We start from the raw sequence: 20,261 nt of genomic DNA, 5'->3' as shown, positions 1-20,261 counted from the left end.
TCCACCCTAAGTTCTTGGACTTCAGGTTGAGGTTGTGGCTCAGATGGTCCAACTCGACAAACGCTTATCCTAAAACGCTTAAATATGTGCACACTTATTCTTAATAGAGGCGATAGTAGAGTCTTTATTTCTTCTAACGTGTATCCTTAACATGTTGTTCTTATCCATTACTAGAAGAAAAAAAAAAGTATAAATTGAACAATTTATTTGACAAGAAAAGAAAATAACATAAACATAAATCTTTTACCGTCATGATTTGGATTATAGAATTTGAAGGTACGCATAAGGCCAAGATTTTCGATTTCTATAATCCAGAATCAAGCATGTGATGTGTATGGATTCTATAATCAAGACACATCAATAACCCAATAGAAGAAAAAACGTGTGGCATAAACCATGTAATCAATCAAAGAAGGAAGGAGTTTATTTTTGAAAATTTCTTTACCCACCTCCCTATGGGGTCACCCCAGCGAAAAATCCATTTTACCCCGCTTCGAAAATGCATTTCCGAAATATTTTTTTTTTCAAAATTTTTCCAGACTTCGGAAGTGGATTTCCGAAAAAATCCCAAAAATTGGGATTTTGACTAATTCGGAGATGCATCTCCGAAACAACAAAAAAAAAATCTTAAAAAATCCCAAAAATTAATTTTAGGATATTAATTAATTTATATATCATAAATTTGATATAATTTATGAGTAATAAATAATAATAATTATATATTTTGATATAATTTATGAGTTATGAATAATAGTTATTATATATTTTTATCCTAATTCAAATTTTAAAATTTAAAATAATTTTAATTAAAAAAAATTAAAATAATTTCACTTATAAAATAAGTTATAATTTTTTATTTATATATTTATAATAATTGTTAATCTTTATAAAAAAAATAACATATTCTTATTTTAAAACAAAACTCACGTTTTTATTTTCTTTAAAAAAATCATATTCAATTAATTAAAGTAAATAATAAAATTGTTTCAATTTTAAATAGAATAAAAAATAATGCTCAAAATGTGCATAAATAATGAATAATAAGCACACAAATATGTAAACCTAAAAAATATATATAATATTTTTTAAAATGTTTAAAAATGATTACAAAATATTATTAATTTCATTGTTCACTTTATATAATATTTTTGGATTAATCATTAATTCTTGTTTGTTTTTATATTTACTGTTTATATAGTTTTTATATTTTAACGCACTATTTAAAAATATAACAATTTTTATAGTGTATATAAAGTATATATAATATAAGTTTATTTAAATAAAAATAACAAAATTTGATTGAAGGTCAGAATTTTCTTTTATTTCAATATAACGTTTATTATTTATTAATATTCAAAAAAATTTAAGTAAGAATCTTGATTTATATAAGTTAATAAAATAATTTTTAACTTTAAAATTGTTTAGAAAATTTTGATTCACCTTAATTTTATTGATTTACCTTAATTTTATTGATTCACTTTCATTTTATACCTATTAATTGTATTGATTCACCTTGATTTTAATTTTTGAATAATTATTGAATTATTTCGGAAGTGTATATCCGAAACATTCCAAGACCAATTTGGTCTTGGAATATTTCGGATATGCATCTCCGAAAACACCTCCCTCTCCCAAAAAGGGGTGTTTTCAGAAATGCATCTCCGAAAACTCAAAAAAGGGGGTGTTTTCGGAAATGCATCTCCGAAAACACCTTTTTTTTCGTGTTTTCGGAAGTGCATTTCCGAAAACACCTTTTTTTTTCAATAAAAGTACGTTTTCGGAAATGTATTTCCGAAATAAGGGGTATTTTGGTAATTTCGCCAGAGGTGGGTAAGAAGGTTAGGAGGTGGGTAAAGAAATTTTCTTATTTTTTACTACATAAAGGAGATTTTAAATTTTAGAATTGGAAGAATTTAAAAACACTATTCAGATTCTAAACTCTAAATAAACATATTTTTATCAATTTTAAAAAAATATTTTCAAAAAGTGAGAAAATAATTTCACGTATAATTATATCAATTGTCATCAAATTAATATTATTATAAACTATTCTACAAGTTCCTAAAATTTAATTATGAAGTAGTAGTACAAATGAATGAAGGGTGGTGTACTACATTTAGTACGTTGTCCATAACAGTCAAATATGATGCCAAGTAATATTTATTTATTATATATAATAAGCAATCTCTTTGCACAAATCCAGCAAATACATTATTGGTTGAATCTCATGAGTCATCAAGCATCATACACCATTGAAATTCTCCTAGCTTGCTGGTGCATGTTGTGATGGGAATCAATGGCAACTTGGATTATTAACCTGATTAATGTTGAGTGATGAATGCCAAAAGCAATTATTTCCATTGATTCTCATCACAACTTGGTCCAGTCTACCTGGGAATCCCATACAATATATACAACTATTGATATTCTAACAGGTATTTTTATTATCCTTTCTATAAAGTATTTTACTGATTTGGTTTCATTTGATGCATGTAATTAATCTGATTATTATTCAACATAACTGAAAGTAAAATAAATTTAGAAATAGAGTTTCTGCATCCATCACAACTGAATTGATGGAATGAAAAATTATATTCAACATCACTAATATAATTCAAACTAATTAACACTAATCTCTTCAACTCTGCTGATTAAAATAAAGATGGTAAGCGTTTTTGAACTTATTACTGGGCCCTAAACACCATCACTGCCAAAGATGGCTAATGCCAATTTGCCAACTATTATTTTAATTTGGATTTTGTTCCGAACCTGTCGAATGATCCAACAAGACCGACTCAATACTAGAGATCCAATTTAGAACACCATCACATAAGGTTGATGCACAGGTGAGAGTAGGATGATGATTTTTGGTAAATAATTATGTTGGCTAGAATGTTTAAAAGATAAGTAGTAATTTGAAGTTCATGATGCCAAAAGGGAGGTGGCATTGACTTATGAGCATGAAGAATGCAAATGATATATCATTAATCAGAAATGCTATTTGTACACTAATGACACCTACACCGTAGTATTCTACGGTTTTGCTCTTTTACAACATTTAATTATTATTTTTTTGGTCTGACACAGACCAAACACATGCACATGTTGTGTATTTCATATGGTGTAACAAATGGTGTATGATTTTGTTGTCAAAATAGCAAACCTCTATCATTAATAGTTCGAAATTTTTCACTTGGCTTTTCTATTTTAAGGTGATGTGCGGGGACATGAAAATCTTAATATAATTCCGTTTTTCTCACAAAATTAATAAAAAGGAGAGTTGTCATACTCCTTTTCCACTATAACGTTGAAAACATTTAATATCTTTTTCAAATTTTATTTTAATGTGATTATAGACTTCAAAAAAATTTAGTGAACTTGCGATTATTCTCCTAGAGGAGAGGTCCAGAAAAAATTTGTAAAATCGTCAAGAAATAAAATATAATAGCAATTACCACTAAAACTAAGAGGTGGTGATGTTCATATATCATTATGCATAATATCAAAAGGTAATTAGACGTCAAAGACAGATAAAAAGGTAACTTTTTTTGTTTTGTTTTTAAAATTGACAAGAGTACAAAAGAAATGGTTCTGATAGTTATTACTAAAGATAAAATTGTTTTGGTGAAGAGAATTCAAAATAGATACATCTGAATGACCTAAACAATTATGTCATATTGTTATGAACTCTGCTGGAACTTCACAGTAGGATTCAATATAATTGAAAAGGGAACTTGAAATTAAATGTAACAGTATAATGAAGTAGAGATAGAGTTTATTATATGATAATGACTCTTCCAATTGAAGAAGGAATTACATAAATTCTAGAAGAAAGCTTGACAGCTCGGGAAAAGGAGAGATGCACTTTTCTCGCAAAATATTCCTCCCTAATAATTTCCACTCACTCTCTTACTTAAAGAAATCCATCAGTGTATTTTCTGTTATGTTTCCTGACTCTTTTTCCACGTCTAGGTTCCTGAATATTCGGATCTTTTGCCAAGTGTCCTTCCTCATCAAAGGAATTAGTTACTGTGGTAATTCCTTTGGTATCAGTTATAACACATATTTCATTGGATAAAGCAACAAAGGTAGATGGTGTTGCGTTTGATGGTATGGTCTTGTGGTGAGAGGATTAAGATGACTCGAACAATTACATCTTATTAAAGGCATCCTTATATGAAAATCCTTCACCGAAAAATCAAATGGATCAAATTCAATGAAAATTTCATTGTCAATGATATATTTTCTCATACAAACAAGATTTTTGACAAGTTTGGATGCATGCAAGACATTGTTTATGGTTAAAAGATATTGAGGATTTTCTAATAATGCATTACCATAACTAATAGCTGAAAATATTATGACCATTGTTCTGGACTAGCCCAATTGTTCCAATTGGCCCAACCCACTCATAGGTATAAAACGGCCTAAGAAGCATTGACCTAGTCCATAGAGCCATATGGAGTATATCTCCCTTTCGACTGGACACGACTAATCAGTGGATCTCCCACATCTAAGGGTTATCCGAGCACGCATGACATTCGTCCCCGCCAAAAGCTAGTTTCTTCTTCTCGGCTAGTCAAGAACTATCAACAGTTTCCAACATTTTGGACCCTGGAATTACGCTCAGGCCCACAAATATAGCGTGACCCAATCCACCACGAATAGAACATTATAAATAGCCCTCTACCTCTAAAGGGCAAGGTAATCCAAACTTTGTCCAAACTTCATACTTTTTGTTGTACCTTTGTTCTTTCTCTTACTTTGTCATTGGAGTGCCTTACAGGTACAACCCCTTTTTTCTCATCCATCACTGAAGATCAAGTCGTTCGTTGCTGACCACCTGTTCTGCACAAACCGAACAACCACTAACGAGAGTAACATTATTGCTTATATTGAAATAAGACGTTAGATTACCTCTATTTATAGTCATATAAGATGTAGCTCATATTTCTATGTACCACTGTTCATCAGAATGCGTAATAGATAGAGTGTGCATAGTCTGATATCCCAATTGAATATTTGTCTTGCGTCTTTCATATATGAAATATGTATATATAAAAAAGGGTGAATTCTTATTTATCCAACTCAAAAAGTTGGGTAAGGTTACATTTAGTGTAAAGTGTCTTGAAAACAACAAACAAATGTACTATTTAATAAATAATTAAATATGTATAAGTTAAATGGTGTTATGTGATTGAGTGAATGTAGACTACCCATCAAATAGGTAGAGAAGTTGTCCCCATGAAAAAATGTTAAATTAATATTGATTCTACAAAATTAAAGCCTATTTAATTTAGGTTATTAAAGTATTACTAAAAATTATTCAATTTACATAAAATCTATTTAATTTACATTACTAAAGACTATTCAATTTACATGATAAATTTTGGTCTCTAATTTATTCACTAAATAATGTAGTGACCGATTATTTTAATTAACAATCGAATTTGATGTACTCCATGTTAGCCATGTAATGATATCAATCTCTTGCACTACACATGCTCTTTAATAATAAGAGCCCGCACAATGTCTTTGTTTTCTTTGGCCTCAACATCACTATTTTTACTACATATTTTCTATCTCTTTAACCGAACAAAACCAAATTTCTAGTAATTTTTAATTCCAGCAATGGTAGCATGGGGCTGAAGAGCCTTAGAAGCAGAAGAAGCTTCAACACCAACGTGAGGTTAAACATGTTGACCAAGAAGCTCTTGAGGCGATGGCTTAATACCCTTCAAATAAAATGTATAGGGAATCTTAAATGGAAAAGCCATCTAATGCATTATTGACAAAGCAAGTTTCAATCTTGGATAGATAGAAACCTCTATAACGCAGAAGTTGATTTAATACTTTCATGACCTATGAAGAACGAGCACTCAGCACATGGCTTCGACATTGACATGGCAGTATCAGTAATAATTTTAAAAAATAAATAAATTAAACCTAATTATAAGTGTTGAAGCAGGTGTGTGACACCAACACAGACACGGACACACCTTTTTCAAAGGTGTCGGGTGCTATTATGATCATGTAGTGGTTAAGATGTAGAGGTGTTTATCTCCATTTATCTTTGGATAACTAGGGAAAATACCATGCCAATATCCGGTAAGAGGTAAATAATCATAATTTGATATTTGGAACGAGAGAATTTGATATACCTCAAGTGGACGAAATGCTCATGATAAAATAAGATCGTTTCTTTGGGATTGAAATTCTGGTATCAAATATAAGATGTCGAATGAGATGTCACGACACAATATCTGAGCACTGTAACAGTTATGAACAAGTATATGACAACAAATAAAATAGTGCAAAAAATAAAGAACACCGCGATATGTTGACCTAGTTCGGAAACAACCTTCCTACTTTGGGGGCTACCAAGTCAGGAATGAAGCCAATATTCGATAGTATCAATTCGAAGTCAAACTCCCCGTTCACACTTTTCACTTAATGACTACCCTTCCTATGACTTCTACCTAAGACTCCCTTAGGTATGAGACCCTCCTCAAATCCCTTTAATCACATAACCCCAGTGACAAACTGCACAATAAACAAAACACATAAGACACTCTTCCAACACACAAAATTCTCAATACTTCACAGCTTATGAGAATTGACACATACTCACCTTGCTTAAAAGCTTCGAAAATCAAACATTCAACACCTACAGGTTTATAAATGAATAACAGAACTTACAACCAAATAAGGATTCCTAGAACCCTAAAAATACAAACACAAGTTCCAAATAAAACTAGGTTACAACCCTTCTATTTATAGGATAAATCTCGACTGGACTGGGCTTAAAAAACGTAGCAAAGAGGCTGCCCAAAATCTGCTACTTGTTCTCCACGAAACTAGGTCTTCAATCTAAACCCTCCTAAATTATCTCCAATTATAGAAAGTGTGGAAATATCTTGATTTGAATCAATCATGGATAACACATCAGCTAATTGATTATTCCAGAGTATTCCGTAGCTGAACATAAGATACTGCAACAATTTAAAACGCGATCCACTTGAAATATTAACTCCTGCAGTCAAGGTGTCAAACCAGACATGTTGAGATATCTTGTTCGACATGTTGAAATCTGCAAACTGCAATCTCTTCAACATGATCCTGCTGGGTTTGTTTTAACAAAATGTATGCCAATCATAGAGAAACAACATGGACTATGATTAATTATTGACTCTTTTGTATTTTGTGATTAACTAAAATGATATAATATTTCTTGGTTTGAATATATTATGGTCGTATCACAAACGTATTCTAGGTGTTGTTGGCGAGGTAAAACTGAGCCCGCATTATTACGAGTCACCGCCGCGAAGGATCTATCATGGGACACACGTTGCACTTCACTGGTTCCCTCCATCGCCACTTTATGAATCCTCCTGCATGGAACACCCTCAGCTTCAGTCTCCTTGGAATTCAAACCTTGTCTCACCTCCTTTCCCCTATGAAAGCAGGGAAGATTGACAAAAAGTTTCTGTTTGCCAATGAAAATGTTATCAAGCTTCATCGCTAGATTGACCACATCCACTACTTTGAAAAAACGAACAAAACCGAACTTCTTGCCAGACTTATCCCTTTTCCCTGGGATTATAGCCTCATCTACCACACCATAATCCTTAAACACATCATACAGATCCCTTGCCATCATCTTCTCCGGAAAGGACGTGAAGGAAAATGACGTCGATGGGCGATTCGGAGGAAGCCGTTTTCCCCCCCACATGATCCCAACAAGCTCTAACCCTAGATAATCTCCGTCCCCCCACCTCCGTCCACCCTGCCTCCCTGTCGCCATGCCTCACAGTGTTTCGCTCCACTCTCCCACCTCTTAGTGTTTCGCTCCCTTATCATATCAACTAATCCTTATCAATATTGTTATTAGGCTTTTACTATGCACGTCACTTTGAAGTTTAGATTCCTTTCACTTCACTTCAATATAAAATTGCATGATAAATTAGTATTGACAAGTCTCAATATTACATTACAAAGCACACACAAAATTAGTGAATGGAGATACTAGAACAAAAAAAAATTGCCAGATAAAAGTATATGATAATAGTAAAAAATATACATAGTAATAGACATACACAATTGCTTAAATAAAATAGACAAGATTATATAGCAAAGAAATAAATAAGCCTAGATAAAAATTCTCAGCCTGGGATTATGACACCTGTAATAAGGTTTACTCGGAGTATAAAAGTGAAATCCAGCAAAGTAATTTTGCAATTAATTCAGAAATCCAACGAAGAACCATTATGTTGCAACAAATCCATGGAGCATAGAGAGAATCCAAAGTCCATGTTTGATTAGGGTTCTAGTGATAAAATTCTCTTTGTTCATAGAAATCAAGGAAACTTGCCTTAAACATGCCTAAGTATGGTAAATCTTGTTATCGGGATAAGGATAAACAAGAATCAATGCAGGTTTTTCATTAGAGTATAGGTAATATGGATTTGCGGAATTCGTGAAGAAATCTTTGTAGCTCTTGTGTGCTGTTGTGAATCTTGTTGTGAATTACAACAAAATTCAATATTAATTTGTGAGGCAAAGAATAGCAGCAACCAAAGTAAATGGTCTACAACAATAATGATCCGTACACAGATAATATAACATAATAAGGCGAGAAAAAGAATAAGATTTGTTTATCTAGTTCGATCAAACGATCTATTCTGTGGGAGAGAGCATCTCTCCAATTCACTATACTCAGAAAGTTGTTACAAGATATTACAAATGAGTTACGAAAAAATAGCCTTCCTAGTTACCAAAGAACAAATCCTATTTTCTACCAAGTGTTTCCCAACCTCTCCACCTCTCAATATAAGAATCACTCAAACCCAAGGTGTTTAGAAGTATTTCTAAATCCCCTTAGATAACTCCAAAGGTTTCCCAAAAACTTTTGTCTTTCTAAGTTTTCCCTTAGAATTCCCTAAACCCTTATTTCTTCCATTTTCTCTAAAGCTCTAAAATTGTCACACTATAATAACAGAAGAAATATATATTTATAATAACCAGAATCCAACAAATCTATGACAAATCCCAAAATATATCTCCTTAATGGTTAGAATAAAACATATTATTATAATCTTATATTATCTCTCAAATATTCTAAATATGTGATAATATAGTGAAGAAGATGGAGGCACGGATGGAACTGTTAGAACGTGAGTTTGAAGCGTTGTTAGCAATGAAAGAAACAACAGACAAACAACACAAAGAAGACCGGGTGGAGCGAATAGTGGTTAGACAAAAATTGACAGAATTAGTCGAAATTGTTCGTTGAACCGTGTCGAGCGTTATTTTGACCTAAAGCGGGTGGATGAAATAGAGAGATTTCAGACAGCGATGGTAGCCATGGAGGGAAAATCACTTGCATGGTATCAATGGTGGGAGGTGTCTTCACCAAACTTGACTTGGGAGGAATTCAAAACAGCCATACTTAAACGTTTTCAACCCTCAATGATCCAAAGTCCCTTTGAATTGTAGCTGAGTCTCAAACAAACAGGTACAATGGAAGAATATCGGGAGCATTTTGAGTTACATTATAGGAGTTATGGGGCAGTTAGATTTTGGGAAGTGAGGAAATATATAATGAGAAGACACTGAACGTGGGGGACATCTTAGAAATTCTGAGTGAAATTTGGAAAGGAAGAGTTCCAAGGCTCCTGAAATCCTTGGCAGAACCGTGTTCTCATACTTCTTACATTTTCTACTATTAGCTTTGTTTTCTTATGCATTTCTGAGTGTATATATATCTGTGAGACTGGTTTCCTCAAGGGTTACTCAATAAAACTAGTGGTTATTCAATTATCTATCTATTTTGCTACATATTCAAAGACAATAGAAGAAGGGTGCTCAATTAAATCCTCGGCAATGGCTCAAGAGCTTGTATGCTTTAACACGTTGTTGATTATTGTCATTGAGATAGAGAAATAATGCCATATCTTTGAATATTATGATAGGAGGTGCAATTAGATATTTTAATTAGTATTATAATTATGTTAGTTGTATTTTATTTTGAATGTTGTTGAATTGGGCTTTTATTAGTATTTAGGCCTTTAAGTTTATTATCCATTAAGAGTATTATATATTGTAGTCTCATTGAGACATTAGGTATCAAGAATCAAATGAAAATGTCTTTTATTTTCCTTTATTTTATTTAGTCAATTTTAATGTTCTTCTCCTTTTAGTGTAGAAACCCTAATTCTTAGTTTTGATAGGAAAACTACTTATCAATTGGTGCTTTCATTTTCGATCTCACTTCCGCTTAAATTCATGACAATAGTATTGTTTGATGGGGAAGAAGATGCTTATTGGTGGATTCTTTGTTTAGAGAAATTTTTTAAAGAGCATGAAACACCAAAGTCATTGAAGGTTTTAAAAGCTGTTGGAGCATTGAGAGGCTCTGCTTTTACATGGTGGATATGGTGGTCTCGTGTTCATCGCAGATATAATTGGGATACATTTACAACAGCTTTGTTATGGCGTTTTAAACCTGAATGGCGAGAAATTTTACCAATTTCAGATGAGGAAGTAGAAGAGGAAGAGCCAGATGTGAAGTCAGATTTGGAACCCATGAAACCGAAGAAAGAAACTTCTTTTCAAGTCAGATCTGGAAGCCATGAAACTGTTCCTAATCCTTCTCCAAAATTGAAGCAGCAGACAGTCTTTCTTTTTCCAGAACAAGTTTTTGTTGAAGAACAAAGAGGAAAAAAAGATGTTTCAGTAGAAATCTTTTTTCCAAACCTAACTCGGAAACCATTTGATGAGAAGAAATCAGTCGCTGAGACTCAGGTGCCGCCACCAAAACCACCGGATCAGTGCTCTCCCAAATCGATAGTAAGCTCCATAGTTTTATCGCAGGCTGAACCCACTTTATCCCCTCCACCGGAACCACCACCTATCCAACCGGAACCACCGCATATTCCATTTGATTTTTCATCGGAGAAACATCATTTTTTTCTAAATCTGCAAACTTCCTCAGAGCCACCGGACGTGGGTCGATCAACGACAGTACCACCGCCACGAATGACCTCCGGCCATGATGAACACCCTTTATCCATCGACATTTTTTACATCTTGGTTTTTGATCCCGGCGGTGATGAACGCCCGTTTTCCGATGTTGAATTCAGTAACCATCTTCAGATCATCTTTTACACGTTCAATAAATGCAATGGATATTGAAAACAAAATAGAGAGAAAAAAGAGTTGATGATGAGTAAAAGAAGAACAATGGAGTTCTGTTATCCTGTATCAATGGAGTAACACGTTAAGAAAATTTTTCTCTCCAATTCATATTCTCTCTCCAATTTCATGGGCACTAAATGACAGCTACGCTAGTTGACAGCTAATTACTAGTCCACTACTACTACATGACAGCTAATGCAGTACTATCAAAGCCACATGATATGATATTATATTTTAATTAAAGGTGCATCACTCATTAGTCCCTTTTGTCACGTAGACTTTATGAAACATCTTTAAAAAAAATTGTGACATTAATATTACAACCTTGAGGACAAGGTTGATTTTTAAGGGGTGAGTAATGATAGGAGGTGCAATTAGATATTTTAATTAGTATTATAATTATGTTAGTTGTATTTTATTTTGAATGTTGTTGAATTGGGCTTTTATTAGTATTTAGGCCTTTAAGTTTATTATCCATTAAGAGTATTATATATTGTAGTCTCATTGAGACATTAGGTATCAAGAAACAAATGAAAATGTCTTTTATTTTCCTTTATTTTATTTAGTCAATTTTAATGTTCTTCTCCTTTTAGTGTAGAAACCCTAATTCTTAGTTTTGATAGGAAAACTACTTATCATATTATTGGTAATCAATTGACTATTCAATGAAGATCTAGTTTCATATATATGAAAAAAATAGAATCTTCGAAGAATTGCATAGTTAACAAATAGAAATAGCATTTCTAAAATTATAGATGAGTACATTGATAATTTAGCCCAGAACATCACTTTTTTTCTACATTGATAATTTCCTAGTAATTCTTAAATCCAGCAATGGTAGCATGAGGCTGAAGAGCCTTAGCATCAGCAGAAGCTTCAACACCAACATGAGGCTCAACATGTTGACCAAGAAGCTCTTGAGGCAAAGGCTTAATACCCTTCAAATAAAACGTATACAGAATCTTAAACGGAAAAACAATCTGATGCAACTTCACTTGTCCACTAACTCCTTCAAATATTCCAGATCCACCAGTCACTGTTAAGTATGTGTCCTCATAAGTAAGATACGGTCCTTGAACTGCCAATGAACCATAGTTTCCAAAGTGAAGACTGTAGATTGCTTCATATCTATCACCTTTCCTTTCCTCATTGTGTTGAATCAGTATGCATATTCCAGCTGTTATTCCAATGCGTTTTTGTAGGTCACCAGTGTACAACTACATAATAATCAAGTATTAGCAACGGTTTAATCAGTATTAGCAACAGTTTTAAAGCGTCGCAAAAATAATAGAGAGAAATTAAATTATACTTTGTTGCTGAAAGGAACTAAATCACCAAGAGTGTTAACACTTTTGTTGCTTAATCTCAAATAAGCAGGGCTTCCACGGTCTCTTTCGTTGAGTTCATACACAAACAATTCTTGAGCATTTTCTGAAAAATCAATCAAAAAAATAAATATAAAAAATTCCAAAAAAAACTTGGGAAAAAATATGTTATATTGTATGATTAATATTATAATGATTATTACCAGTGTTGACGTGCTCGCTTACTTGACTTTTGCAAGTAAAAGATTTCTTAGGAACTGCGTTCATCTTAAGGCTCTTTGTGAGAGATGAATTTGATGAAGTGAAAGGTGTGAAAGAAGATGGGGGTGTTAGAAACGGTTTAGGGGTGGTGGCAATAGAAGTAGGGTTAATGAAGGAACTCAAGACATTGGTTGAAGTGGCCATTGTTGATGATAGAAGAATTTGCTTAGATGAATTGTTTGTTGGTAGATTGTGTGAGTAAACAACATAGGCAATGGTGGTTTATATAATATGAAGAAATGGTACTATGTAGTATAATGTTTGGTCAAAGAAAAATGTGGACGGTGGAAGAAAAATTGAAGTGTGAAACATGTTGTAAAATGAAATGTGGAGAATGAGAAAATGGGTCAAAGTGTCATTGATGTGATATGGACGGTTTTGTTTATAATATAGAATTTGATTTGTTTTCTTCCGTTGGGAAAATGGTTCGTCAACTTTTGGGTATTGTTGAATAGGAATCGATAAATATTTGCACTAAATAGATTATAAAAATTTGAACCTAGTGGCTTTAAAAAAATATAATAAAAATAAGGTCAACTTTAAGTAGGTAATTAGATAGTAATAAATTTATATCGAATTCTCACCCTTAATTTTATATTCCACTAATGGGTCATCCCTCTTCTCTATAGACACTCACTTTATGACAATCATTTCATATTGTTTCTTCTCTTAGATTGAAACTTGAAAGGAATGAGAAAAAAAACCAAGATTAAATTATTAATCTTTTAAAAGAAAATTTAGAATTTTAGTTCTAATTTTTCAATAAAGTTTTTATTCAAAAAATTATTTTATTTAAATAAAGTATTAACACTACTCTATTAAATATATAAGTCATTTTTATGTTTAAAAATTTTGGATCAAAATAAAAACCTCTAAAAGACAATGACACATTTCCAAATAAAAAATTATTGACCTAGCTCTACGAAGGAACTAGCAATGAAAAGAGTTAGATAATTAATGGTCATGAACGATGACTTCGAGCTCCGTTACGGTGGCGTGAGGTGGACTTGTATAATTAGCACTCCAACGCACAAGTCAAATCAAGATTTAAGATGAGTACAGTGAATTTGGAGATCGGAGAATTGAATGCAATACATAATTGAAAATAAAAAACTTAATTCATAAAGTTGAACGCAAACACATTAGATCACTCGTTTCTCTCAATACTGATCCTAAAAATATAAACAAACACTGCTTATATACTAGTCCTAATATAATTGTCTACAACGGTCGACTTAGCAAACTTTGCCACATTCCCAACGTCATGCAAACTGATTTCTACAAGCTTTACACGTATCTTTGAATAATCGTCTAATCTCATCCAATCCGGCCTTATTCGACTATACATACTTATTTTCCACTTGGAAACCTCAAAATTTTGTCTAAGTTCAAAAACATATTTTTTGGTCTTTATGATACTAGGAAATCGACCAAAATCATTTCGTCTTTTGATTGGATGAATCATGAAAATGGCCAAGACTGGTCATTTCGATTTGAAGATCAACTTACTTCTAAGAATCAATTCTAACTTCCAAAACCTGAAGCTCTATTTCGAAAATATGAGATAGAAAATTTCCCCCCAAAATGTCATTTTCGACATAACCTTCGACGAAATAGGAGAAAAATGGTGTTTTTTGAACTATTTTCGACACTTTCCAGAGCGGAACGCTGACGTCAGCGTCATTATTACAACTTTATGCATGTATTCGCTTCCGATGGATTTTTGCAGTGTTATACCCCTAATTTTTAACCCTAAGATCACCATATCATTTTTTCATTCATACAACACATCAAGATCACAGTCTTGATAGTGGCCCTTGGTTTTGTGCTCATCTTACCTTTGAGGGATCACCAAGCACCCAAGTTTGATTATGTTGTGAATATTTGTTTTTCATACTAATCTCTAACCAAAATACGAAAAGATATCTTGTTTCTTTCAATACTTTGTATATTGTAGGTGTTGAACCAAGTGCATTCATCTGCTCTCCTAAACTAGGATTTTGAGGATCGACTCTCAATCAACTGGTCATTCATGGAAGCTCAATGGTTTTAAACTTAAAATTAACACTCACTTCATTAAAGTATTATTCTTAAGCATCTTTCAACTTCATTTGATCAAGTTCATCTAAAGATCATGTGGCTTGATTCATCAAGAAACTCCATAAGTTCATGTGTTTATTTCCATGCCTTCTTCAACAAGTTTCATCAAGCTATAAGCCTCATCCTCAAGTGTGCTTCAAGATAACATCAATTCAAGGTCTTATGTACTTTCTCATGGCTTAGAGTGCAAGCAAATTTCAAAAGATTCAAAGTTGATTAAAGGTGTTTGACCTAATTTGGCAAGTTCCTGATCCCATGATCAAAAGGGCATAACTCTCTCAATTTTCAACATTTTTGAGTGCTTGTTTTTGAAAATGACTCTCTTTGACATCATCAACAAATTCTCTTCATAAGTCAAGAGATATTTTGTGAAAAAACCATCAAAGATATGAAGACATTATAGGTCCTCCTTGAAAGCCCAAAGAATTGTGTGCCAACTTCAAAGGATTATAACTTGTTCAATTTTCATCATTTTTAGCCCAATCATTTTGCACAATAATATTGAGTGAATCTACAAATCACATTCAAGATTCAAGGGCTAATTTTGTGTATAAGGTCATGAAAGATTCTAAAAGATTATAGGTCATCTATGGAGTTTTCAACATTTTTTCATCAACTTCCCAAGGTCATAACTTTCTCATTTCTCAACATTTTGGAGTGCCTTTTTTTGCTATGAAATCTTCTTGACGTGCTTTTCAAATCATCTTCAATGATAAAGATCGAATTATGCTTGGAAGGCCATGAAATTTATTGAAACATTATAGGTCATTTTGAAGCCTTATACTTAAAAAAAATTCTAAGTATAAAAATAAGTTGATTTTTCCTGAATTCAAAGATGCATAACTTTCTCTCTAATTTCCTACCGTTTCAAAATAAAACTTGTCTCTCTGCTTATCAAAACACTATAACAAAATAAGCTTATCTAACAATCTCATCTCTAAAAAATAAACAAGGGAAAAAACTCTCTTAGCAAAGAATCAAAAACAAAAAACGAGTATTTAATATATCTACCGTGACAAACACAACAATATTCAGTTCAAAACAACATATAAGATTATGAAGCATGGTCAGAAATAATTACCATACAAAGACTCTCCGATGGAGCTTCAAAGAGGTAAGTACAACGAACTCCTTTGATGATATTTAGCTTCCTAGGTACTTCTGCTTATTTTAATGTTGTTGTGATATTGTTTTGACCTGGTACTTTTCTGTATGCAAGGGTCTTGAATTTAGGAGTTTAGCTCAATGTTAGCTGGACATTTCGATTGTTGAAAATGCTTTTCGAAGATTTAAGTTTCGAAAAAAATGGCTTTGATGGCCATTTCTGAGAATGTTATTTGTGATGAAGATTCCTGAAATCGAAGCTGAATCGAGATAGGTGGTCTTCAAGGCTTAAATGGTTTTCCGAAATACAAGGTTACTGAAACTTGAAGTACTTCGACGCATTCTCACAAAGAATACGTTGCCACGTATCGAATAAGATTCAGGCGGGAGGTTTTGAATTTCGAAATATTCTGTTTAAACTTACGAGGACAGATGGCGCCCCAGGGATTCGAAACACATGCATGCTGTAACACCCTTCTAAACCCCCGCGGCAATTAAAATAAAAATCAGAGTAAACATAAACAAGGGTGCCACAATTAAGAAGATAATGAAACCATAAGTCGTTCGTCATGCTTTATTAGGAACGATTCACAAAATTATCAAAATACATCATCGACACAGCGGAATGTCATTCAACGGTATCGTAAGACATCACCAATACATAAACCAAACGATACACAATCCAAAACAATAAAATAGAGTATCATAAGTAACTCCTAAGTCTATCGTTCCCCAGTGTTACAAATCAAAGCATGACTCGACCTGGACTACGGACTAGCCTATGAGCTATCCTCACCAAATCAAGATGCCACTACTCCTTAATCTGAAAATATCAACATGTAAGGGTGAGTCTCATTCGAAATTAATAAGTATTATACAGTCATAAGTAATAAGACATCATAGCATTATCATTCACCCAATCACAACATGTATTCAGATTTTATAACAACGGATCACACACCAAAATCAAACACATCACCAAGTATAATACACAACCATTTGATCATACTATATTATCATGCACATGAACGACTGACACTATGCATGTGGTACCATACATGGGCTAAACCCATCCAACTAATCTTTCATCATCTAGATACAGTCCAACCGGCACAAATTCCGCACAATGGGAATTATGCCCACCATCTGATCCACAACATCACCGGGATCCATCACCAAAATGCATATGAATGAATGTACACATATGACATACTTATTACATCATCGATCCGATGCTTCGCATCGTCTCATTACAACTCACCATTTCATCACCAATAAGCATGCACATGTATTAACAATCATTCAGTCATATCACATATAATCATGTCAAAACACCACCCAATCAATTGAAATTCAAGTGGCTACACCACCACAACAACAACACATTGTTACATTCACACATATATGTACACAATGATATAGTCCATTAATTAAATTAAATCACCATTTAAAATCAAATAGGACTAATATCCATTTCATAAAGTCATCACATAAAGCTTTAAATTAGCTTCGCAACGCTCAAAACGGCGCTCAAAACGGATATACGGTTTGAAAGTTATGCCCCTCAGAAAATTTGTCAAAAATTGGCTGCCATGCGTCGACGCAAACCCCCCTTCAGGTCGACGCTTTGGTTTTCTGTCACCCTCGGGTATGCGCACGCTGACCCTATAGGTCGACGCATGCTGTCACCCAGGTCGACGCAACTGATACTCAGGTCGACGCATCCTGACGCTTAGGTCGACGCATTCATCGCAGATGCAGAATTTTTCTGCGATTTCAACAAGTTTCTCCTCCCAATTTCATCCAAATCGCACCAAAACAGTCTCATACCAAAAACATCATCAAATAACATATTATAACACAATTATAACACGTTTAGAAGTCATTTAACACCAAACCATTCATCAAATTCATCAATTGCATCAATTCAACATTAACAACCTAAATCCCCAAAAACTCCAAAAAACCAAAACATGCAATCGAATCAAACAACAATCCTAATCAGTTCACTACCCCTGATTATATAATATTCACTAACCCGAAGAGTCCCCCCTTACCTCTAGAGTCGAATCTTTGAAGGTCCTCTTCTTCTTCTTCTTCTTCTTCTTCTTCTTCTCCTTTTCACGTATCTTCTCTTTTTCTCAGACTTGCTCTTTTGCTTCCCACTTCCTTCTTTTCCAATTTCCTTATTTTATGAAAAATATAAAATATCTCAATAAGGCTTACATAGTTAACACCTCCCTTTTGCTAACCACTACACTAAGCCCAATTGTTTATTTTCTGCAATATTCTTCAATAATTCACCAAAAATGCCAATTAATCCAATTAAATAATTTAAATTCAATTAAATTAAATAATGGAAATATGGGGTGTTACAACTCTCCCCCACTAAAAGAGTTTTCGTCCTCGAAAACATACCTCAAACGAAGAGTTCGGGATAGGAGTCCTTCATCTGAGTCTCCAGCTCCCAAGTAACAATCCCACCTGCTGCTCCTCCCCAAGCCACTCGGACTAAAGCTATTTCCTTACCACGCAGTTGCTTTAACTTCCGATCCTCAATTCTCATAGGCAAGGCTTCAACTGTCAAATTGTCTTTCACTTGCACATCGTCCACTTGGATTACATGGGACGGATCCGCAATGTATTTCCTCAATTGAGACACATGAAATACGTCATGTAAGTTCGCAAGTGCCGGTGGTAAAGCAATACGATAGGCCACCTCTCCTACTCTTTCCGTAATCTGAAGCGGACCAATAAAACGCGGCGTCAACTTCCTTGACTTTAGTGCCCGACCAACACCCGTCGTAGGAGTCACTCTCAGAAACACATGATCTCCCTCTTAAAATTCAAGTGTCCTCCGCCTCTTATCATGATAGCTTTTCTGACGACTCTGAGAAGCTTTCATCTTCTCCTGAATCATCCTAATCTTTTATGTCGTCTCTTGAACAATCTCCGGTCCAATCACCGCACTTTCACCAGATTCATACCAACACAATGGTGTCCTACACCTCCTACCATACAAAGCTTCAAACGGAGCCATACCAATACTCAAATGGTAGCTATTGTTGTATGTAAATTCAATCAACGGCAAATAACTATCCCATGTACCACCTTTTTCTAATACACAGGCACGCAACAAATCTTCCAATGATTGAATCGTCCTTTCAGTTTGACCATCAGTCTGCGGATGATAAGCAGAACTCAACCTCAACTTAGTACCCAAAGCCTTCTGCAAACCTTCCCAGAATCTAGATGTAAACCTTGGATCTCTATCTGACACGATACTCGAAGGAATACCATGTAGACTCACTATTTTCTCAATATACAACTGAGCCAACTTCTCCATAGGATAATCCATTCTCATCGGTATGAAGTGAGCAGACTTCGTCAGTCTATCTACAATAACCCAAATGGCTTCACAATTCTTAGTTGTTCTCGGCAAACCAGAAACAAAGTCCATCGATATACTATCCCACTTCCATTCAGGAATAAACAAAGGTTGCATAGCTCCATACGGCTTCTGATGTTCGATCTTTGACTTCTGGCAAGTCAAACAAGAATAAACAAATTCAGCTATTTCCTTTTTCATTCCAGGACACCAGAATAATTTCTTCAAGTCATGATACATCTTGGTAGCACCAGGATGAATACTCAATCCACTACGATGTCCTTCTTCCAAAATACTCTTCCTTAGTTCGGCAACATCAGAAACACAAACACGGTCTCCAAACCTCATTATGTCGTTCTCATCAATTCCGAAATCACCTCCTTTGTCTTGGTTAATCAAAGTCAATCTATCGACTAACTCAACATCAGTCTTCTGACCTGCTCTAATTTCTTCAAGAATTCCACTTGTCAACTTTAGCATACCCAATTTAATACTATTAGAAGTACCTTCACATACTAAACTCAAATCTCGAAATTGCTCAATCAAATCCAATTCTCGCACCATCAGCATAGACATATGTAAGGACTTCCTACTCAAAGCATCAGCAACCACGTTTGCCTTACCAGGGTGGTAGTTCAAACCAAAATCATAGTCTTTAAGGAATTCTAGCCACCTTCTCTGCCTCATATTAAGTTCTTTCTGATCAAAGAGGTACTTCAAGCTCTTATGATCACTAAACACTTCAAACCTTGAACCATACAGATAATGCCTCCACAATTTCAACACAAATACCACGGCTGCCAACTCTAAGTCGTGAGTCGGGTAATTCTTCTCATGCACTTTGAGTTGCCTCGACGCATAAGCGACTACCTGTTGATTTTGCATCA

The 20,261-nt window shown here is 33.9% G+C and overlaps 1 protein-coding gene across 1 annotated transcript; it reads right to left on the bottom strand.

The window, feature by feature from the left end:
- Positions 1–11,917: 11,917 nt before the first annotated feature.
- On the bottom strand, positions 11,918–12,975 carry LOC131611321 (allene oxide cyclase, chloroplastic-like). The gene is made up of 3 exons (XM_058883368.1): positions 12,725–12,975; positions 12,506–12,627; positions 11,918–12,413 (listed from the first exon to the last, which is right to left on the bottom strand). Exons 1-3 carry the CDS (start codon positions 12,924–12,926, stop codon positions 12,009–12,011), a joined length of 729 nt encoding a protein of 242 aa, XP_058739351.1. The 5' UTR covers positions 12,927–12,975; the 3' UTR covers positions 11,918–12,008.
- Positions 12,976–20,261: the final 7,286 nt, after the last annotated feature.

Source organism: Vicia villosa, linkage group LG6 (genome assembly GCF_029867415.1).
Source record: "Vicia villosa cultivar HV-30 ecotype Madison, WI linkage group LG6, Vvil1.0, whole genome shotgun sequence".
NCBI lineage: Eukaryota > Viridiplantae > Streptophyta > Magnoliopsida > Fabales > Fabaceae > Vicia > Vicia villosa.
The sequence above is the reverse complement of the archived record's forward strand: the minus strand, read 5'-3'. Positions and strand labels throughout refer to the sequence as shown.